The 23,240-nt window shown below is 54.2% G+C and overlaps 1 protein-coding gene across 3 annotated transcripts in view; it reads left to right on the plus strand.

The window, feature by feature from the left end:
* The window catches only part of SOGA1 (suppressor of glucose, autophagy associated 1), a 73,044-nt gene that overhangs the window by 1,984 nt on the left and 47,820 nt on the right, over window positions 1-23,240 (plus strand). For all 3 annotated transcript variants that reach the window (XM_033433676.2, XM_033433674.2, XM_033433675.2), the window contains exon 2: window positions 19,292-19,516. In XM_033433676.2, the coding sequence (XP_033289567.1) occupies window positions 19,292-19,516 (225 nt within the window). The remainder of the gene's footprint in view (window positions 1-19,291; window positions 19,517-23,240) is intronic.

Consider the following 23,240-nt stretch of genomic DNA (forward strand, 5'->3'; position numbering starts at 1 on the left):
GTTCTGCCACCACTGGCTGGGCGTGGTTTGGAAGAGGCTGAAATGTACCTACTCTTATTAGTTGATGTCCTGGCACAGTACCCAGAGCACCCCTGGCCAGGAGCCGCCGAGTTCACGGCACTCTGCTAATTTACGTCTGCCCAGCAGCACTTAGCTTCGCATTGTAGCTCTTCTGGCCAAAAGGGTTTCTCTCTCATTAGAGTCTGTAAGATCTTACTTAACTGTGTTTCCCCTTCCCTATTTTCCCCAGCATCTGCTATCCAGCATACGTTTAGTGACTGTCGTAGAATAGAAGGACAGGGTCTGTCTGAATCAGAATAATCTACCCCTTTAGCCTCTAACCTTTCTTCAGGCCAGGGCTTAGTTTTCTCATCTGTTAATTGAGAGGGTAAGCCTTCCTAAAGACCCCATTTGCTGTTGACAATCAGGGGTTCAGTCAGCTCCTATAGTATTCAAAAGCCAGTGGTGAGGAGAAGACAAGTGGAGGGGGGGTAAGAGGAGGGAGACAAGCCAGAAGGAGGCCTGGCCCTGCCCAGTTGGTGCTCTGAGCTGCTTCCAGTACTCCTTGCCTGAGCTGCTCTAAACTTGGACCCCGAGCTCCTCACTCCTGCCTCCTGGCCCCAACTGCTCCCCTTGGCAAGGGAAGATGGGCCATAGAGCTCTGCTTTAGGGTCTCACGCACCCACCCCTGTGGGCTCCTGTTCATTCCAGGAAGTCAGCAGGCGGAGCTCTGGAGTCCCTATGAGCCACCCATGACTGTTAAGATGGAAAATAGTTCCAGAAGCCTGGGGATTGAGCCTAAGGTCTCACAGGGGCCAGGGCCAGACTGGGGACCTCCCACTGCCTGGGTCAGGGTGCAGCCTCAATTTCCCCCATTCACGCAGTGTTTCTGGTTTCACGTGCAGGTCTTAGGCCACTGTTAGATCTGGGGTCTGTGCCTTCCTGGCTGTGTGATCTTGGGCCAGTTACTTAATGTCTCTGGACCTCAGTTTCCTCGTTGTATAAAGGGACATCACACATCTTCCAGCCTTAAGGGTTAAATGAGTTATGTGTGCAAACACCACTAGAGCGCCTGGCATGTAGCGAGCCTCAGATGAGGGTAATTTCGATCACTGCTGTTCTCAAGTGGTATGAGACACATTTCCATGGGCGCTTATCATGTTCTCTTGTGGACTCCATGGGGGCAGAATAGATCCTCCTCCCGACCTGAAGCAGTCCCGGCCCCTCGTTCATTCATTCACCAACTACTTATTTAAGGCCTACTGTGTACCAGACACTAGAGCAGATCTGAGGAGACGGCCATGGGCGAGGACGAAGTGTCTGTTTTCATGGAGCTGTTCATCTAGTGGGGGAGACTGGGATTAAACAAGTCATACACTACGTCACAGTACGGATCGTGATAAGGGTGGGGAAGGACACAGTGTGCCGAGAGCACATGAAGCTGGGGCTGGGGGTGCTAAGGGAAGCCAGGGGCTGAAGGATGAGGTGGCGCCAGCTGAATAAGGAGCTGGAGTAAGACCATTCCAGGCCCAGGGAAGTAGGAAAAAGCTCGTGGATTTCGAGGATCGGTGCCAAGGCTGGAGAGAGGAAGGAGATTGGATGGAGAGGAGAGCAGGACCAGATTGTGCAGTTAACTGTGTATACATGGGTCAGTCCCTGAACTTCTCTCCAGCTGCCAGCCTCACAGAGGCAAGATGAAAATCTAGAGCCATGAATGTGGGCCATAGATGTAGAGGCTGTTACGGGAGGTGTTGTTTTGTTCATTCTACAGATGGGTAAACTGTGGCCACAGCGGGGAGGGGACTTGTTCCAGGTCCCAGAGCCAGTTCTCCAGGCAGCCAGGCTTGGAGTAAGAGTACCTTGTACTCTTGATGTGTTTCCTGCCCCTCTGGGCCACTTTGCTTCTAAGATGCAGGATCTGAGTTACCAGGAGAAGGACTTCAGATCCCCAGTGTGTTCCCAGCAGGCCTCGTGCTGCCTTGGGCTGAGTCCCACTGAGTCCAGTGGGGCCCTGCTCGAGCTCACCTCCCAGCTGGCGGGCGGCCCTGGGAACCATCAACTGGGGAAGACCTTGCGGGTGACGGCAGATCTCCTGTGGCATGAGGCTTACTCTGGGGCCCGAGTGGAAAAAGTGGAAATGGGGCAGCTCTCTCTCAGTGAGACGATAGAAGGAGCTGCTACAGAGAAGGGAGTGAGCTTGCTGTCCGTTGAGTTATTCAGAGTTATTCAGCCTTGCATGTTGGATAAAGACACGGGGTTTGTGGAAAGCAGCTGGTAAACGGCACGAAATGTGGTGGTTGTGATTACTTGAGGAGGATATTTATGTGGAGGCTGTAGTTGAGTTGCCTGACCTCAGCCAAGGAAGTCTGAAGGTTATTAACTTTTAAGGTTCCAGGATTCTAAGAGACAGCTTTGGCTGCAGGGCAGACACATGGACTGTTTGACCTTCAAAACCCTGGTGGTCTGAAGTCTTCCATCTCCCCATCACCACTAACTGTTGCCCATGCACCTTTTGAGGACATGCTGGGAACCCACCTGGTGTGGATGGAAGAATCTGAGCGTTGGAGCCCAAAGACCTGGTCTAGAGACCTGACTCTGCTGTTTACTGTGTGGCCATGAGCAAGTCACTTGGCCTCTCTGAGCTCTTTTTTTTTTTTTTTTTCATCTATAAAATGAAGATGATGGAACCTGCCTGGGCAGCTTCATAGGATTGTTTTCAGGAATCAGGGAGGTGTGACTAGATAAGAAGACATTCTGCAAGCAGCGAAATCCCGCATCTTTTTTTTTTTTTTTTTTTTGCGGTACGCAGGCCTCTCACTGTTGTGGCCTCTCCCGTTGCGGAGCACAGGCTCCGGACGCGCAGGCTTAGCGGCCACGGCTCATGGGCCCAGCCGCTCCGCGGCATGTGGGATCTTCCCGGACCGGGGCACGAACCCGTGTCCCCCGCATCGGCAGGCGGACTGTCAACCACCGTGCCACCAGGGAAGCCCGAAATCCCGCGTCTTTTAGGGAATTGTTATTATTGTTAGCCGATGAGCAGTTAGGATGTCAAAGCCTTCGTTCTTGAGGGAGCTGGGAGAAGCCAGGAGGGTGGATCCCCCTAGCTTTAGGATGTTGATAAATCAGGAGCTGCTCCGAGGAGGACAGGAAGGAGTGATCACATTCCATGCTGAGTGGGCTTCATGAAGCGAGGCCTCCCCACCTCCTTGGAGGTTCTATGTGTGAGTGTTTGAAGTGTAGCCAATCTAGATGTCAGCCAGAAGGGCCCAGAGGAAGCATCTAATTCCCCTCCAGTTCCCACTGTACACTTGGGCAAATGGAGGCTCCTGGTCACACAGCCAGGATTCCAACCTGGTTGGTCTAACCCTGGGTCCTGTTCTTTCTACAGTCCGACTGGAGCATGAGCTTGTGGTTGCTAACAGCGTGTCTAGTCTGGGACATAAATTGTTGAGAGGAATTCTGTTGTGTGCAGGGCTCCAGGCTAAGACTTGTTGGGAGCAAGTAGAGAATGACATCTGCTGGGGCCGAGGACCTGGAGCCTGCAGGTGGCGTGCGGGGGACACGTGCCTGCGTGTGTGTACATGAATAGGTACCCTGCACCGGTAGAAAGTGTGATTGGGACCAGGGCTCTGAGGTCTTGGAGGAAGTGATGGGGGTTTGGATCGAGACTTAAGGGTTAGATAATGGTTAGGTTGGAATCCAGAGTGCTGGAATGTTAGAGCTGGCCTGGACACCCCCAGACCACTGATCCCCCGCCTTCTGTGGTACTTGCTCACAAATGCTATCAACAATTAGATCATTGCCAGTGTGCCAGGCTCTGGGTTAAGTAAGTCCTTTAGTCCTCACAGCAATCCTGTGTGGAGGGTTCTGATATCAGACCCATTTGACAGATGAGGAAACCGAGAGGTTATGTAATGTGCCCGAGATTGCACAGCTGGTATACTTGGGAACCTCACTAGACAACCCCAAGGAGCTCCCTTCCCCAGGCTCTCTTCCACCCTCTCCCAGAGGCGGCTTGTGCCTCCAAGTTTCACAGAGCAGGGTTCTCACCTGGTGTTGCCAGTTATAAGCTTTGTGACTCTGGGTGAGATTCTCAGTCTTTCAGAGTCTGTTTTTCCTTCTGAAAAATGGGAGGTAAGCATGTCTGCCCCAGGGTCATGGGGGCCCTTTTCCGAGTGATGATATAGATCGAGTGCACAGTAAATGTTAGTGCCTGTCTTGGTTGTCACCATTCCCATACCTGCTTCTAGGCCCTGTGCCAGGTGTCTGGGGCAGTAACCCACAAGTTGTGAAGCTCTCAGTTTCTGGGAGCTGTAGGGGGAGGACTCCAGTATATCTGTCACTGTGGGGGGGAGAGGAGTGGTCACCATGGTCAGCAAAGCTCCTGGCTAGTCCCAGCCCTCCCTGTGGCAGCTGAGAGGTGGCCTGAAAGAAGCTGCTCTGAGAACTGGGTCTTTAAGGATCCTTAGCTGGTCGCCTGTCATGGGGGGCGGGGGGCAGCTCCAGCGAGATGGAGAATGAGATGCAGAAGGTGAGATGGCTGGGCCTTAGGGGGACCACGAAGCTACCAGGGCTCCCAGCATTCCTTACAGAGGGGTTTGGCCTGTGTCCCTGGGCACACTCTTTCTTGCACACACAAACACAGGTACACATTCACAGCGTGTGCTCAGAGATCCACGACTACTCACACATGTCTCACATACACATCCAGGGACATGCTTGTGCTGTCTGTTTGCAGAAGCACACCTCCAGACTTATCAGGGAGGATACCTGCTCAGAGAAGTACACAAACCCATGCAAGATACACCACCTCCTGTCTCATCACACCCGCAGTTATCAAACAGGCACAACAGAGACTCACACCACCTAGGAGACTGCTGGCTCAGAAGCACACCCTTACACACCCCCAGACACACTTGGCCATGTCGCAGAGATGGACACACCCTGGAGACACCCTCAGACATATCGGAAGCACACACGCATATGCGGGGGCACACACAAACCCACACAGCGTCATTACACACAGGTGCTCGCATCTGCGGAAATCCACGGATACGCCCCTGCCCATCGGGCACAGACACAGCTCATCACCCAGCCACCCCCGCTGCCTCTTCCACAGAGAGCAAGCAGCAGAGGTCCTTGCACACCCGGGGCTCACAGACACACACCCAAGAGACGCACATGAGCAAGACGTGTAGCCACGTACATAGAAGCAGGACACGAGCACAGGGCACTCAGATGTCAGGCCTGTAGCATTTGCTAACAGGAGCCAAAGACCACAGACCAGGTTACCCAGATGCACACACACACACAAGCTGGCTGTGACACTTCAGCTACACAGAAACGCAGGAAATCCTGGCCCGTGTCTCCCTGGAGCTCATGTGTACAAACTACTGTTTTTAGCTCCTCCACGAGGCTTCCTTCCACTAGGCTGCTGGGAACAGTGAGGAGTGTGGCAGGGGCTTGACTTTGCAGTCTTCTGGATCTGGGGGTCCTAGGAGCCTGGCTGGGGCTGAGTGGTATGTAGGCAGATAAGGGGCTGGCAGGTCACCAAGGTGGAGAAGAGGCACCAAAGGCCCTCAGGCCCCGGACACGCAGCGCTTGGGCCTGGGCCCAATGAGCTGAGTGAAATGGAGCAATTGTCAGGCCTGCCAGCGCCCAGGGGCAACTCCCTTCTAATTTCCTTGGAATTTCCTGCTTGCCCTCATCTCCCGCCTCCTCCCCCTCCCCCTTTGCTGGGGACTGTGGAGGGCCATGCCACTGCCATCCCTAAAGGGTGCCTGATTCTGCCTGGGAAAAGGAGGCCAGGATAGAGAAGGTTGGAGGACATGTGGGCACTCAGAGGAGGGACCTGGAAGACTTCCTGGAGGAGGAGGCATTAGAGTTGAGGAGTTAGCCTTGAATGACTGCCTCTGTGTCCAGCTGCTGGGACCGTGCCTGGCACATCATAGGGACTCAATAAATATTTGTTGCAGGGTTGAAGGAAAGGCAGTGATCAGGGTCTGCAGGTGGGCTGCAGGCCGGCTGCAGGCTTAAAACAGAAGAGCTGGAGGGAGTTGGGGGTGGCAGTGGTGAGGGAGAGGCTGGGAAGGGGAGTTGGGCCTGCTGGGGAAGGGCACTGGATGCCAAACTGAGCCGAGGCATTGTGAATGCCTTGCTGGGAGGGGGCCGTGTTGACCTATAGCAGAGCTAGGAGCTGCCTCCTTTCCATGTGTCTGTAGCACCGGACACAAGGCCCCAGGGCCTCTCGGGAGGAAGGTGGACAAATTCCACCTTTGGGATCAGGTCTGGGGCCAAACCTTGCTTTGTCACCTCCTCCCTGTACATGAACCCCATGTGCAAGCCCCCTTCATCAAGCCTCAGTCTTCCTATCTGTAAAATGGGAACTTAATCCCTTTCTTGCAGAGCACTTGGGAGGATTAGTATTCAGGTATATGGCACATCCAGCACTGTCCTGGGCACAGCAGAAGGGAGGGATCCCCATGTCCTGTGTAGCCTCTGGGGCAGAGAGAGTTCCCCAGGGGAGGGGCTCGGCTAAGTTCTAAGCAGAGGCTTGACCAGCAGCCAAGGTTATTACTAAGGTCGTTGCCCCGGATGCCCCATAGGCGTGACCTCATCTGCAGTCACATTCTCTTCCTTCTGGTGCCAGAAGGAACTTGGGGCTGGGGTGGGGAAAGAGCTAGAGACTCTGGGGTGTTCTGGGCCAGGCTGGCCCTGGCATTCACTGGAGGCCCACAGGTCGGCGGATGGCACTGGCCTCCCTGAGGAATGGCAGGGAGTCAGAGAAGGTGAGAGCAGCAGGCCAGCCTTTCCCTTCTCTGGGGTCCAAGGTGGTGAAGAGCACTGTGGTCTAGAGCCGAGCCCACCTGGGCTTGAATCCTGGTTCCGCCTTTTCCTCTATGAGCTTTGCCTTTATAAGCTTCAGTCTCCTCCTCTGTAAAATGGGGATGCTGATACTCCTTTGCTGATGCAGGGCTGCCTTTGGGGTCCCACATTCTAAGACTGGGGTGAATAATCTCCCATTGCCTGCACCGCAAAGAGAAGCTCGGGCTCCAATAGAAAAACTGTTTTGGGTCCTGTGGCTAGGCTGGACCAGTTAAACATCTTTCCCGTGGTTTTGCCCCAGATCCACATGGGATCTTCTGGGTCAGTTGCATCAGCCTCTCCCCTCCACACCCCTCCTGGGCCCTGCCCAATTGCCTGGGTGGCCTGTGTGGTCCTGCCTTTCTCAGCCTCACCTCACCCCTGCTCCACCCCAGTTCTGAGCGCTCCATGCACCCCAAGCCTCTATCCCTGCATTCTTCCCACTGCGGGGGCCTTTTTACTGTAGTTCCCTCCCGCCTCCCTTGGTTTCCTCCTCCACCGTCATGTGTTCAGCTCCAGGCCAGGCTCCTGTGTTAGACACGAAGGGGCTTCCTATAGGCTCCTTTGGGGCATTTACCTCTACAGTAATTAGATTATTAATTGGATAATTACAGGTTTCACTCCAGCCCCTCCCCCTATGTGCTCTGCATGAGGGCAGGGATCTTACCAGGGTGGGACTTAACCCCTTCCTTTCACACAAGTGTAAGTAAACTGAGGCTCAGAGAGGTTAAAGGGCTTGCCAGAGGTCACACAGCCTGCAAGTGGCAAGAGGCAGAAGGACTGGGATCTCGTGATGCTCTTTGCTCAGAGATTTGGCTGTGGCCCAGAGGTCCTTTGGGGGATGTTTTAAACACATCCAGATCCAAAAGCTGCCTTCCTTCCTGTCAACAGAGAAAGGACAGGAGGGATGCTGTCGGGTGTCCCCGCTGTGAGTGCCTCCCCAGAGGCATCAGGGACTGCAGAGGTCTCCCTGCTCTGGCGGGTGAGGCCTGGAATGGGGCAGTGACAAGCCAGGCCTGGCCTTGGTGGGCAGTGTTCTCCGGGCATCTCCTCCCTGCCCACCCCTTCCACACACGCACACACACACACAGCTCCCCACCAGAGAGAGTGTCTGTGGTCTCATGCACAGAGCTGTGCCACATCTGGGAGGCTCACTCCTGATTGCCTTTGGAGCCTTCATCTTCCTGAGCGTCTGTTTACTTATCTGTAAAATGGGCGTAAAGTAATAGCACTTTCCTCAAAGGGACTGTCATTGAGATAACGGACATTCACTCAGATCTCAGCCAGGTGTCTGGCACATGGTAAACCCTTGTAAACGTTAGCTATTACGATTCTCACTGTTGTCCCATTATAGAGACTGTCTAGTCTCGTTTACTGGAGCTCAAATTGGACTCAAATCCTGGCTGTGCCATTGAACTGTGACCTCGAGTAGACCTTTCTGACCTCAGTTCCTCACCAGTCAGTGGGGTGGCTGGGGATGCAGTGAGGTAGTGTGTGCTACCTGGCACGTGCGTGGCACAGGGGGAGTGCTCAGCGAGCTCCGTGCCTGTTACTGTTTATTGCTGTTGGAGAGGTAAGTTCAGGACCCTGTCTTCCCTCATGACCCTGTGTGTCACTGGGACCAGGCAGCCTCCATGCCAGTGGGAGGGGGCATTGTGTAGCATGGCCGTGCCTGGCTGGGGTCCTGGCCCTCCTCTTCCAGGACCCTTGACCCTGACTCCCCTAAAACTAGAGCCCAGCCTCCAGGCAATGAGGCTAAGCTGGGAGGCAGGAACCCCGAGTCCCTCCCTGCTTGACTCTGTTCAGTCTGGGGAACTATGGGGTTGTCCCCAGTCCCTCTCTAGGCCTCAGTGTCCCTGCTTGTGAAGGGATGGTGTCTCTGGGTTCCCCTCTGCCTGCTGCTACTCCCACAGTCTTGGCTTTTGAGCTGGGAGGAAAGTGGAGCTCTGCAGAGCCTTCTGCCCTCCTTGGGGTCCAAGTGTGAAGATCTCATCTGGAGCCTTGACACACCCTGGAGGACAGGCAGAAGGCACAGCAGATGGCTGCCCTGGCCTCTCGGGGGTCTGGCATGCCGCCCTTGTGGCCACTGGCCCAAACTGCAGGTCAGCCCTTCCGGGCTAGGGTGAGTGGCCCGGGCTAGAGCCAGGGTGGCAGATGGGCAGGCAGCCTGGGCTTTGGCCTGAGGGAGGGACCGTGGGGGGCAGGGTGGTGTGGGAGAAGGCAGGCCAGGCAGAGGCTCCCGCAGAGTGAAGGTTCTGGGTCCCTTAGCTCAGCTGTCATTCTTCCTGGGTCTGTTGCCCGTTGATGGGTTGGGTCCCTAGAACCTGGGCAGGAGGTGATAAATTTGGGTAAGGTTTGAAATTGGGCAGGGACGCAGTTGGGCTGGGACCTGTGATACGCTCCTTGAAAGAAACACGGGGTTGAGATGAACACAGTGGGCTTAGAAGGGTCTGGAAGGCTTCTCTGAGGAGGTGGCATTTAAGTGGAGGCTTCAAGCAGGACGGGGAGCCGGTAGTGGGAGATGCAGGGGAGGGGAATCCAGGCAGAGGCTTAGAGGTAGGACAGGCAAGGTGTCTTCTGGCTGCGGGGAGAAGACCCGAGTGGCTAGAGTGTGGCCAACAAGAGGAGGAATGGGGGGAGATGAAGATGGACAGGTAGGCAGGATCAGCCTTCTGTTTTGCTTTCAAGTCCGGTGATTTACATACCGTGAAATGAGTTTTGACAAATGCACACAGCTCTGTTAACCACCACCACAATCAAGACAGAGAACCATCGACCTCCAAAATTCCCCCGTGCCCCTTTGTAGTCAGTTCCTCCCTCCTCCCCCAGCCCCTGGCAACCACTGATCTGTTTTCTGTCCCTGTAGTCTTGCCTGTTCCAGAGTGTCATGGAAATGGCTTAATACAGTACGTAGCCAACGGAGTCTGACTTCCTTCACTTAGTATAGTTTGGGCTCCGATCACGTGGTTGTGGGTATTGGCATTTCCTTCCTTTTTCTTGCCGAGTTGTATTCCATTATATGGATGTACCACCATTTAGCCATTCACCAGTTGAGGAACATTTAGGTTGTTTCCAGATTTTGGCGATTGTTGGAGGGTTTTAAACAGGAGAGTAACAGTTTACAAAAAATCACTCCATGTACTAAGTGAAGAACAGATTAGTGGGGAGCAGACTGACCATCATGGGGACTAAATCCAGTGATTTGGTGATGAATCGGGCCCACCAGAGATACTCACTAATTGTTCATACAAAACGGCTGTGCTCCGAGGTAGCCAGGGAGGCTTCTTGGCGGAGGTGGCATTTGAGGTGGAGCAGTGAGGAGGTGGGAGACAGATGCAGAATGGAAGGAGGCCCAGGCAGTGCAGAGTCCCCGTTGGAGCTGGGTGGGCTGAGACCCCGGCTCCCTGCTCCTGACCTAGCCTTAGTATCCCAGGGTTTCTAGAATGTGGTGTGCAGGGCCCAGATCAGAGCTCCCTGGGGACGCTGGGTGAACAGACCCCTCCCAGGGTCCACCCTAGCCCTGTGGGGGCTGATTCTCTTGGGAGGGAGTTGGCCAGGGGACCGCTGTGCTCGAACAGTCTCTTTCTTGGTGGCTGGTAAGAGGCTGCCTCCTCACGCCTCCAGGAGCCTCCTGTCCCCATGGGCCAGCTGGGAGCTGTTGCTGACGCTCGCCCACCCATTGCTGCTTGCTGTGTTTCTGCAGAGGGGCTTCGTGTTTGGTCGCTTTCACCTCCAGCCCCATGGGTCGGGAGACCTCACCATCTACTTTTCCAGACCAGTTCCATCAGACCCAGGCATCTGGAGTCACGGCGAGTGTTCCAGTAGCCCCACATCTCACCCCCGCCCCCTTCTGTCCTCATTGTGCAGAGATTAATCATCTTACATTCCTGTAGGTTTCCTGAAGAAAGCATTCTTTCCTGGAACATTTTATTTTGTTTTGGCTGCACCGAAAGGCCTCCAGGAGCTTAGTTCCCCCACCTGGGGTCGAACCGGGGTCCACGGCAGTGGAAGCACTGAGTCCTAACCACTGGACTGCCATGGAATTCCCTGGAACATTTTATTTATTTATTTAAATTTTATTTTTATTTATTTATTTTGGCTGCGTTAGGTCTTTATTGCCGTGCGCGGGCTTTCCTCTAGCTGTGGCGAGCGGGGGCTACTCTTCATTGCAGTGCGCGGGCTTCTCATCACGGGGGCTTCTCTTGTTGCGGAGCACGGGCTCCAGGTGTGCGGGCTTCAGTATTTGTGGCTCTGGGGCTCAGTAGTTGTGGCTCGCGGGCTCTAGAGCGCAGGCTAAGTGGTTGTGGCGCACGGGCTTAGTTGCTCCGCGGCATGTGGGATCTTCCCGGACCAGGGCTCGAACCCGTGTCCCCTGCATTGGCAGGCAGATTCTTAACCACTGCGCGACCAGGGACGTCCCTCCTGGAACATTTTAAATGTGGTGCGAAAGCGGAGCTCTGCTTCGCCAGCTTCATGCCCTGATGGTGGAGAGCAAGGATCTGGGGTGGCGACCCAGACCCCACAGATGAGGCAGCTCCAGAGGGAACACAGACTCCATCTTATTTTGCGCCATGTGCTGAGAGTAATTCTCAGAATAATGTTTTTAAATGTTTAAAACAAAATATAAAGGAAAGCAAGCATATTGAAATATAGTTATCAAAGTATATTTTTAAATTATGATATAGTAATATGTGTGTTTATTAACTCATAAGATCTGGAAACAGGTCTGTTAACTACTGTAATTTCAAAGTACTGATGAGTGTATACAATATTTTGACATTTCTGCAACAGCTGTTATGGGATATGAAAATATCTGTGGTTTCTTTTGGTGCCGAAACTATAGGTACTGCTGATACAACCGTGGCTTGTCCAGAATAGAAGGAAACGTTAATTTTTAGTTAGCATTAGTGAAAGTAAAGACGTGATTTTTTTTTTTCCCTTCCCATCCAAGTTCACGGACTCCCTGCATTCTGGTGCAGGTGAAAGAGCGTGAAGTCTGCAACCCGAGTCCCGCTTGGACGTGTCTCTGTGTGACCCTGGACACAGCCCACCTCCCTGTGCTCCTCTGCGGTTCTTTGCCTCTAGAACAGAGATGGTGATTCCTGTCCTGCCTGTCCATGGGGCTTCTGTGAGGACCCGTGAGATGACTCACATGGAATGTCTTTGTAAACTGTGAAGCCCCGTGCTGCCATGCAATGCCACGCTATTATTAGCGGTAGTGTGAGCTCATGTCTGGCCCTCCGGCCCAGCGTGGACCAAAAGACTCTTCCTGGCCAATTCCCTCAGGATTCCTGGGAACCAATCCATTTCAGGGAGCGGGTCTGCCCCTGAGAGGCTGATTCCTGCAGGCTGACCTCATGGGTCATTAGAGGATGTGAGGGAGGATGGACAGAGGTGTACTTGTGGGCAGGGAGTGGGTGGGTGAGCTGAGGTTCGAGAGACCCTGCCCATCCTCCTGAGGTGGCATGGGAGTCTGAGGCCAGCCCTGGAGCAGCCTAGGCTCTCCCTGACTCTTTGCAGCTGACCTGGGGCTGGGATCAGGAGGGCCTGCCCTCTCTGGGCTGTGAGAGAGGCTGGGCAGCGCAGAAGCCATACTCCTTTCATTCATTCATCTACCCACCCATAGACAGTGACGGGTGCCTGCTCCGTCCCATGTCCTGTCCAGGGCTGTGCTGGGGACCAGACACGAGTCAGACCCAGCACCTGCCCTCCCCGCCAGCTCCTGGGGAAGATAGACTTGAAGACGAGCAAATGCAACCTCAAGTTGTTAGCACAAGAAGAATGGAGTTCAGAGCGTGGGGTTTGAATCAGATTGGGGGAGGAGGGAATACTCTGGAAGGATGAGAAAGTTAGCAGTTAGCCTGGCAAAGGCTCTCTAGCAGAGGGAATAGCTCAAGCAACCCTGGGAGTAGAACACACAGTTAAGATGCACTGGCCCAGGGTTACAGGGCTTGTTTGGATTCCAGCTCCATCGCTCCTTTGCTTGAGCAGCTCTGGAAAACTTCTGAGCCTCAGTTTCCTCATCTGCAAAGTGGGAACATTTTCCCTACCTACCTCACAGAGCTGGTAAGGGGTCAAACTATTGTGCACATACTGTGCTTGGACTGGGCCTGGTAATTAGTGAGCTTCCCGATAGGTGGTGGCTATTTCTTCGTCGTGGTGTACCTGGACATGGAGGGCAGAGGCAAGACAGAAGTGGGGAGGAGACCCGGGGTGGGTGGGGGGGCGGTGGAAGAGGGGTGTGCTCAGATTCCAGGGTAAGAAGCTCGTACCTAACGCAGAGACCAGTGGGAAAGTGGAGGAGATAGAAAGCTATCTGCTTTTTTTTTTTTCCAATAAACAGGTATTACCTCTATAATCAGAGCAAAATAAACATTCTCTGTAAAGGGAAAGGCTGACTACCCTGGCAGCAGCGTGGGTGCCCGATCCTGTCCCCCGTCCTCCCCGCTCCACTCCCCATTCTCAGTCCAGGTTAAATAATCAGGTTAAGCTTCAAGGGGAGGAGAGGTTTCCTTGAAGGAGCGGCCAGAGGGGATGGGTTTGGAGGCCTGGCAGGCTGTACCTGATCTGAGCACCTTTGCTCAGCTTCTTCAGTCCAGACTTTCTGACTGTGGCGGGGGGGTGCGGTTTGAGAATCGGGGGCCCCTGGGCTCTGACGTGGGCACTGCTGGGCAGTGTGGCCTCTTCCTGTCCGCAGTGGGGGATGAAGTCTGGGTTTCCCCACCGACGTTGGGGGGTCTCCGACAACCTTGTTGTATAGCCACTGGGATGGCGTAGTTCAGTGGTGTTGGCCCCCTCTCCGCGTTTCCCCGCGGCTGGGGTGAGAGGCTCAGCGGACACTGAGCTGTCTTTTTTTTTTTTTTTTTTAAGGAGGAAACTTTTTTTAATTAATTAATTTTTAAAAAATTTTTGGCTGCGTTTGGTCTTTGTTGCTGCACACGGGCTCTTCTCTAGTTGCGGCGAGCGGGGGCTACTCTTTATTGCCGTGCATGGGCTTCTCATTGTGGTGGCTTCTCTTGTTGCGGAGCACGGGCTCTAGGCGTACGGGCTTCAGTAGTTGTGGCACGCGGGCTTCAGTAGTTGTGGCTTGAGGGCTCTAGAGCACAGACTCAGTAGTTATGGCACGAGGGCTTAGTTGTTCCGTGTCACGTGGGATCTTCCCGGACCAGGGCTCAAACCCACGTCCCCTGCATTGGCAGGCGGACTCTTAGCCATTGCGCCACCAGGGAAGCCCTACTGAGCTGTCTTTGAAGGGAAGCATGAGCTCCCCACCCACTACCCGCTGGCGATTCCCTACCAGCTCCCTCGGTTGGATCAGACCCTGGATGAAGTCCTGGGAGACTGGGAGGCTCAGTGAGGTCCAAGAACCTCTGGAGGGAAGCAGAGTCCTACCTTCAGCCCCCTCCCCATGTCCCAGCAGCCCCTTTCCCAGCCCCCACCTCAGACCCCGAAAGCTCAGCTTCTGCTGCACACATCCCAGCAGACCCAGGCGTGCGGGCCACAATTCAGCCTTTGTGGACTCACCCTCTCACGTGGACGGTGCCAGGAGGGGCTGACCGCATTCTGCCTGCAGCTGGGACAAGCCCCCGAGAGGCCTGGGCCCCCCTTGGCCTCCACGGAGAGATGGAGCTGGCATGAATGCAACATCCTGCATTTGCAGAAATGGACTGTGGTGAAGGGCAGGCCTGGAGAGACAGCTGCTCATGTGAGAAAGGTCATTCATTCATTCACTTCTTCAATAGATGCTTATTGAGACCCCGCTCTGTGCCAGGCTCTGGGCTGAGGACTTGTGTGCTGAGACATGTGACTCTTGCCCATTTAAGGAAAGAGACTGGAAGGAAGGGACTTCCCTGGTGGCGCAATGGTTAAGAACATGCCTGCCAATGCAGGGGATGCAGGTTCGAGCCCTGGTCCGGGAAGATCCCACACGCCGTGGAACAACTAAGCCCTTGCGCCACAACCACTGAGACTGAGCTCTAGAGCCTGTGAGCCACAACTACCGAAGCCTGTGTGCCTAGAGCCCGTGCTCCGAAACAAGAGAAGCCACTGCAATGTGAAGCCCGTGCACCGCAACGAAGAGTAGCCCCCTCTCGCTGCAACTAGAGAAAGCCTGCATGCAGCAAAGAAGACCCAATGCAGCCAAAAAATAAATTAAAAAAAAAAAAAAAGACTGGAAGGAAACACCCTGCATTAGAGTCACTCGGGGGCCCCCATATCCAGGGTTTCGGATTCAGGAGTTCTCAGTCAGGGCGTGAGGATTTCTGGCAAGTCCCCCACCAGTGTTGCTAATGCTGCTGGTCCAGGGACCACACCTTGAGAACCACTGTGATTCAAGACCAGGTGGAGGAATGATGAGTGGTTTATGTTTTCTGTTTTCAAAACTGTCTTTATGACCGTCATTTACTTTTTTTAATAATTTTTTTTATGATTAACATTTTTTAAAATTTATTTATTTAGTTATTTTTGGCTGCGTTGGGTCTTCGTTGCTGCATGCAGGCTTTCTCTAGTTGCAGTGAGCAGGGGCTACTCTTCGTTGCGGTTCACGGGCTTCACATTGCGGTGGCTTCTCTTGTTGCGGAGCATGGGCTCCAGGTGCGCGGGCTTCAGTAGTAGTGGCACGTGGGCTCAGTAGTTGTGGCGCATGGGCTCTAGAGCGCAGGCTCAGTAGCTGTGGCGCACGGGCTTAGTTGCTCTGCGGCATGTGGGATCTTCCCGGACCAGGGCTCTAACCTGTGCCCCCTGCATTGGCAGGTGGATTCTTAACCACTGCGCCACCGGGGAAGTCCCGTCATTTACTTTTATAAGCAGAAAAATCAGTTTTTAAAAAAAATATTTATTTGGCTGCATCGGGTCTAAGTTACGGCACGCGGGATCCTCGTTGCAGCATGCAGGATCTTTTCTTTTTTTGCGCACGCGGGCTCTTCGTTGCGGCACATGGGCTTCTCTCTAGTTGTGGCACTCGGGCTCTAGAGTGCGCGGCCTCAGTAGTTGCGGTGCGCGGACTCTCTAATTGTGGCACATGGGTTTAATTGCCCCGCGGCATGTGGAATCTTAGTTCCCCAACCAGGGATCGAACCTGCATCCCCTGCATTGGAAGGCGGCTTCTTAACCACGGGACTACCAGGGAAGTCCCGAAAAAATCAGTTATTTAAAAGTTAGAAAAATAAGCGGTCGCCAAAAATGACTCCAGTGCCCTGGGTGTGGTCCTGTGTTGTGGGCTGTCACCTCCCATGATCTAAATGTCATACATCTTTTTTTTTTTTTTTTTGCGGTACGCGGGCCTCTCACTGTTGTGGCCTCCCCTGTTGCGAAGCACAGGCTCCGGACGCACAGGCTCAATGGCCATGGCTCACGGGCCCAGCTGCTACGTGGCATGTGGGATCTTCCCGGACCGGGGCATGAACCCATGTCCCCTGCATCGGCAGGCGGACTCTCAACCACTGCGCCACCAGGGAAGCCCTCATACATCTTTTAATGTAGCCCAGCATCTTTAGCTTGTACATCCCCTGCACTTCCCTTTGGCTCACCCTGCACTTTGGGTCCACTCCGACCCCCAAATCCTCCCTGTCAACATGTTCTGTAAATAGTATGGTGAGGATTTGGACATAGGCCCATCTGGAGGCTGGTTTAGCTTGGATTTAGCCAACTGGCCCACACTTCCTTAGTGCCGTTTCCTTTATGCTCCCTTAATCTCGCCAGCTGAAATGCGTGTGGACCCCTCACTTCCTCATTCCTTTAACTGGTGTGATCATTGACTGTCCCACTTCCTCCTTCTCCACTTTTAGTTCTGTCTGCTTGGCATGGGGGGGAGGCTGCGTCTGTGTATACATTGGGGTAGAGGTGGGGTTCCTGATGAGGGACCATTCCTCTGCAGCTTCATGTAGGCAGAATCATTCACTTTGCGGGGTGCTGCTGAACCCCCCCCCACCCCCAACTAGGAGCGAGGCTGTGGTGCCAGGTGGGAATCAAACCCTTCAGTTGCTGGTGGGAATGGGACAGTATCTGTTGTGGTTGAGAGAAGCAGATACCCTGTCATCCCCTCTGTCTTCCTTTCCTGTGTTCAGAACCATTTGAGAAATAGTCCCAGGAGTAACTGGGTGCAGATGGATATAAAAAGCTCCATGAACTTTCATACTAAAAACCAGCCTGAAGGTGCCACTTCCTAACCCTGAATTAAGCCAACCCATACAGTCTCAGGGGCGCTGGGAACCGCAGGCCATTCCTCCGTAGGGAGCCACCCATTTTCTTTGGGGAAAGGGAGGCTCAGAGGGCTGGTGAACCCAGCTCTCCAGATGTGGTCCCTCTCCAGAGCCTGCACAGTGGTTGGTTTGTTTGCTTCTTGGACCCACCCCACTTTCCCATCAGCACCATTTCTAGGTGCTTTCTGTGACTCCTTTGGGATGCCTTTGGCAGGTCATTCATCTCCTGTGACTCGGTTTCTCTTTTTTTTTTTTTCTTTTGTGGTACGCGTGCCTCTCCCGTTGCGGAGCACAGGCTCTGGACGCGCAGGCTCAGCGGCCGTGGCTCACAGGCCCAGCCGCTCCGTGGCATGTGGGATCTTCCTGGACCGGGGCACGAACCCGTGTCCCCTGCATCAGCAGGCGGACTCAACCACTGCGCCACCAGGGAAGCCCATCGGTTTCTCTTTTTAGTGTACAATTTTATTTAATCCGTTCAATCACACTAAGGGCAGATATTATTATTTCCATTTGTGACTCAGCTTTCATACCTGCTGTTAGACATAGTAATCATCCATTTCTTCTCCTGGGTCTCCCCACTCATCCCCCTACACTTTGTGTCTAATGATTGTTTCACTTTGGTAAGTCTTTTTGTGATTGTTTATATAACAAGACATGCCTCCATGCACTCAGTATTTGTTGGGAGCCTGCAGGATGCTGGGCCCTGTGCTGGGTGTGGGGCATACAGCGGGGAGTGAGGTAGACGTGGGGAAGCCCCCCAGGCACTCACGGTCTCTCTGGGAGACAAACTCTTAAATGAAGAATTGCTGATATACCCATGATAACAAAGGGGAAGTGAAGGACATCTGGGAGTTGATGACAGAGGTGGTCAGGAGCTGCCCTGAGGAAGTGAGGTCATCCCCCTCAACCCCCTCCACTTAAAACCCAGACTCAGATTCTTTACTCAACCCTTCAAGGCCCTGGATGGCTGACCCCTGTCAGTTTCCCCAGCCTCAACTGACCCCTGTAGCTACCCTGGCTGCCTTGCTGTATCTTGACACACTGAGCTCTTTCCTGCCTCTGGGCCTTTGCACACACTGCTCCCTGCCTCTCCCTCTGCATGGCTGTTCCTTCTTGCCTCAGCTCAAATGTCCCTTGAGAGGCGGCCTCCCCGACCTTGTCCTCTAACATAGCACCTTCCTCCATTACTCTTTCATATTACCCAGGTGTTTTGGTTCTGGTTTTTTGGTTTTTTGTCTTCCCAGCTCTTAACAGTATCTGAGGGGTTTTTTAATCTTTCAGTTTACTGTGTGTCTTGCCAATGAGACTTGGGGCTCCATGCAGACAACACAGAAAGGGCCACGTTTGTCTTGGTCACCACTCTCCTTCCCCAACCCCTGTGCCTGCACAGAGCCTGGTACACAGTTGGTGTTCATAAATGCTTGTTGAATGAGCCTCTTCTGCTTCCCCAGTGTATTACTTCCCTATTGCTGCTATAATAAGTTACCGCGAATTTGACTTAAAACAATCCCAGGGCTTCCCTGGTGGCGCAGTGGTTGAGAGTCTGCCCGCTGATACAGGGGATACGGGTTCGTGCCCCGGTCCGGGAAGATCCCACATGCCGCAGAGCGGCTAGGCCCGTGAGCCACGGCCGCTGAGCCTGCGCGTCCGGAGCCTGTGCTCCGCACCGGGAGAGGCCACAACAGTGAGAGGCCCGCGTACAGCAAAAAAAAAAAAAACAAAAACAATCCCAGATTATTATCTTATAATTCTGGAGGTCAGAAGTCTGAAAGCCAAGGTGTTGTCAGGGCTCCATCCCTGTAAAGGCTCTGGGGAGAATCCATTCTCTTTCCTGCTTCTAGAGGCTGCCTGCATTCCCCGGTTCATGGCCCTTTCTCCATCTTCAACATACATCACCCCAACCTCTGCCACATTGCCTTCTCCCGCTCTGAGCCCCTTGCCTCCCTCTTATACGGATGCTTGTAATTACACTGGGCCCACCCAGATAATCCAGCAAAATTTCCCAATCTCAAGATCCTTAACTTAATCACATTTGCAAAATCCCTTTGCCATGTAAGGTAACATACTCACAGATTCTGGGAATTAGGACATGGGCATCTCGGGGGCCCATTACGCAGTCTCCCAGACCCCCTGAGGTGTGCCTAGGACAGCATCGACTGTGCCCTGCACTCGAGTACCCTGGCCACTGCCATAGGGCCCAGCGACCTGACCTCTCCTTCCCTCTGCAGGACGAGATTGAGGAGCTGCGGGCGGAGATGCTGGAGATGCGGGACGTCTATATGGAGGAGGATGTGTACCAGCTGCAGGAGCTGCGGCAGCAGCTGGACCAGGCCAGCAAGACCTGTCGCATCCTGCAGTACCGGCTGCGCAAGGCTGAGCGCCGCAGCCTCCGCGCTGCCCAGACTGGCCAGGTGGACGGCGAGCTCATCCGTGGCCTGGAGCAGGACGTCAAGGTAAGCCCAGGGCCCTCCCAACCCTCACAGGTGCCCTTTCTGGGGGGTCGGACCATGAGCCTGAGTGCCCAGGTCAGCTCCCTCCTCATGTGTCCTTGGGCAAGTTCCATCATCTCTTTGGGCCTCAGCATCCTCATCTGTAAAATGGGGATCCCTAGGAACTGACAGGCCGTCTACCACGGTGGTCCCAAAGTGGTATCATAAGATGATACCTACTAACAGCAGCTGCTGTGTGAGTACGAGCCACACACCTGGTGCTGGGCTCCAAGTTATCCGTGCATAGTCCATGGAGGTTTCTTTCTTGTGCTGATGGAGAGTAGTGAAGGTCTGGAGTTGAATAAGGCTGGTTTAAATCTTGGCTCCAATATGCCCTAATTTTATGATTTTGAGCAAGTCACCTGTTTCAGTTTCCTCATCTGTAAAACACGTGTAATGGCAGCCCCTGCCTCACAGGGTTCTATGAGGATCAAATGAGATCAGGTAGGTAAGAGGTCACTGTAGGCACTGGAAAAGGTTAGCTAATAATTCTTCTTCTTCTTCTCATTTTCCGGATAAGGAAAGTGAGTCTCAAAGAAAGGAAGTACCTGTCCAAGTTCACGTGACCCTCCATGGAGCTGGCAGAGCGCAGACTTACCAGCCTCCCATGCTTGCTGCCTGACCTTGTTGATCTTGGCCTCAGAGAGCAGGAAAGGGACGGCCTGGAGGCCGGCAGATGGGGCTTCCAGAAGAGAAGTCTGCCCTGTCTGTCTGTATGAGCCCTGGTCTGGGGGCTGAGAACTCCAGGGGACCTGGCCCAGCACCCTGCTCTCAGAACTCAGCCCAGTGTTATCCAGGGGTGTAGGAGCTGGGGGGAGGGGCCTCTGGCACAGCCTGGGGGACTGTGACCTCTGAGGGGTGACCTCTGAGGTGAGGCCTGAGGTGGAAGAAGGAATGTTGAAGGAAGAGGGCCCCTGTAAGGGGAGGTGAAGAGTGAGCACCAGATCCACACCGGCCTTTGCGTCTCCCATCGTCTTGCATGCGCTGTGGGCACATTGGGATTGTAGGTCTGCTGTACAAGTGAGGAAACAGCTCAGAAAGGTTGTATCTCCAAGGCCAAAGTGTACCTGTACCTAAGAAGGCAGCTCTTGAGATAAATTGTTCTACAAATATTCAAATTCCAGGTACCAGATCGAGAGGGTGTGGGGTGAGGGAGAGCCCTGGAAGCTTAGAGGAATCTGAGTTTGGGGCTTTGGGGCGAAGACACCGAAAAGTCAGCCTTAGATGAGGAAGGGGTGGAGGAAGGCTGGAGCTGGGAGCAGACTAGCTGGCTTGCTCTGTGGGAGGAGCTGAGAGCAGCTGGTGTGTGTGTGTAGAATGGGGAGGGGGGGAGACCCTCTGGAGTCTGGGCGGAAGGGAGCGGCCCCTTCTGTTGGGATTTGAACTAGCCAATCAGCAGCTGGCTTGGCCCCTTCCCTCCCTCCTGTCCCCGCGCCTGCAGCTGGAGCGCTGAGCTCATCCGCACTGGCCTGGGCTGGACAGCTTTGGCCGCCTCTCTGTGTCCCAGGTGCTGGGGATGTTCTGGGGCATTTTTTGGAGGCTTTCAGAACGCTGACTTCCCTGGCGTCGCCTGGGAGGGCTTGAGAGACCCAAGTGTGGAGGGAGCTGGAGGCTGCCTGGGAGGGTATCCCCGGGGGCCCTCCGACTCGCCGTGCCAGCAAGAGTAGACAGGCGTGAGGCCGCCTCTTGGAGTCTCAGTTTCCCCTTCTGTTAAAAGGAGGGCTTCGAGCAGCTGAATCTCCGGGGCTTTTGCAGCCCCAGTGGTTTAAGCAAGCAGGTAGATTACTAGTGAGGGTGCCATGAAAGAAAGTCAGGCCTCGGCCCTCCCTCTCCCTCACCCCCACCCCCAGGCTCTCTCACTGTCTGCTGGTTCTCACAGCCGGCAGGACCCACAGACGCTCAGCAGGAACATTGTCCAGCATGAGGAGGGCAGGGGTGGGGAGGGGGAGAGACCTGCTCTACCACTTGCTTGCTGTGTGGCTTTGGGAAAGCTCCTTGACAGCCCTGAGCCTCAGTTTCCCCATGTGGAAAATGGAGATGCAACAAGTCTCTACCTGTAGAGATTTTTGTGAGGCTAAAATGAAATAGCTCAAGTGAAGAGCGTGCTGAGCACGGACTCTGGCTCGGGATGCTCCCTCAGCAAATGAGCAGATGTTGCTTGGCGTGTTACTGTTCAGGAGAAGAACTTAAAAGGCACTAGTGGGACAAATGGCTGGACCACGGTGGAGAAGGGGGCCAGAATCTCTACCTCCCTGGGTAGATAAGTGTAGCCTGGAGGTTTGTTCACCATGGAGATTCCCAGGCCCCACCCTCAGGGCTTGGGATCCTGTAGGAGGGCTTCAGGTCCGGGGAATCAGGGATGAAAATTCCCACCTGAAGGGACTCTTGTAGGAGGCCCGAGGACACACCGGTAAAACAATTCTTAGAAATAGATGTTGCTGGAGAAAAAGTTCTGGCTTTGAGTTTAATCCCTGGGTGACCTGAGCAGGTTACTTTCTCTCTTTGATCCTCAGTTTCCTCATCTGTACAATGCGGGTGACATTCCCACCCTCCCGGGGTTCCTGGGAGGATTTCGCCACACAGGACCCAGATGCTGCCTGGACAGGGGGTGCTCCTTAGTGACGGTTCCTATCCCACACCCTGGGGATTCAGAGTGACAGAGACCCCTTAAAGCCTTAGGCCCAGGAGCCGAGGGGCTGATGAGCGAGGCGGCTGTGGCCTGGAGGCTGCTGGCTGCATTTGGCAGGAGCCAGACCCCAGCGCGGTAACAGTGACCTCATGGCTGAGAGCCTTTGTTTGTGCTTTGGGGATTTGCCCTGGTTTCCAGAAGCTGCAGCTGCTTCACCTCCTGTAGTATCTCAGCCCCCCAACCTTGGGGATAGTTGGAAGGATCATGAGAGGATCAAATGCGACAGGCAGGTGGGGCCCCGTGAGCCCCCGACACAGTGGGCCCACTGTTGCACTTATTTTTAATACTCTTATTATTGATATTAATATAATGTGTCTTCAAGCTTCAAGCCAACAGCGGCTCAGACTGAGAGCAAGACTCCAGCGTTGACCCACCTGCTTGCAGACCTTGGTTCTGCAGCTTCCTGGCTGTGCGGCCTTGGGCAAATGACCTTTTCTTTCTGAGCCTCAGAGTGGGGATGATATTCAAAGCACGTTCCCAGGGGATGAAAGGCACGTGGTGGGTGCACGGGGAGCGACAGCTGATTCTGCCTGATTACCTGGGAGAGCCAGGGGGCCCAGGACCACTGAGGCTCAGAGAGAGAAAGGGAGAGGCGCAGGCAACCAGGCTCCTGCCCTCCAGGCAGGCATGCTCTTTGCTCCGTGGACCTCCATCAGGGGCACAGGGCTCTGTGGGGATCTGAGATTAAGGGCTCTTTTGTCCACACTGGAATTCTGTAAGCTGCCTGGGGCTAGGCCTTCTTAACAGAGCACCCCTGGGGGTAGAAAGCAGTTGGAGAAGGGGGTTCCATGGAGGATGGGGCAGAAGGCAACTGGGGACTCACGGAAGGGATGAAATCCATAGAGTCACTCATGAACCCAAGAGGATCCAGGAATCCACATGGATCATGACTTCTTGGTGGGGAGTGGGTCACCTGCCCAGGTCAAGGCCATGGTGGGGACGGAGTGAACCCCAGGTGGAGAGGAGCTGGCCCAGGTGGGAGCATAGTTAGGAGAGAAG

The sequence above is a fragment of the Orcinus orca genome, chromosome 16 (assembly GCF_937001465.1).
Source record: "Orcinus orca chromosome 16, mOrcOrc1.1, whole genome shotgun sequence".
Classification (NCBI taxonomy): Eukaryota; Metazoa; Chordata; class Mammalia; order Artiodactyla; family Delphinidae; genus Orcinus; species Orcinus orca.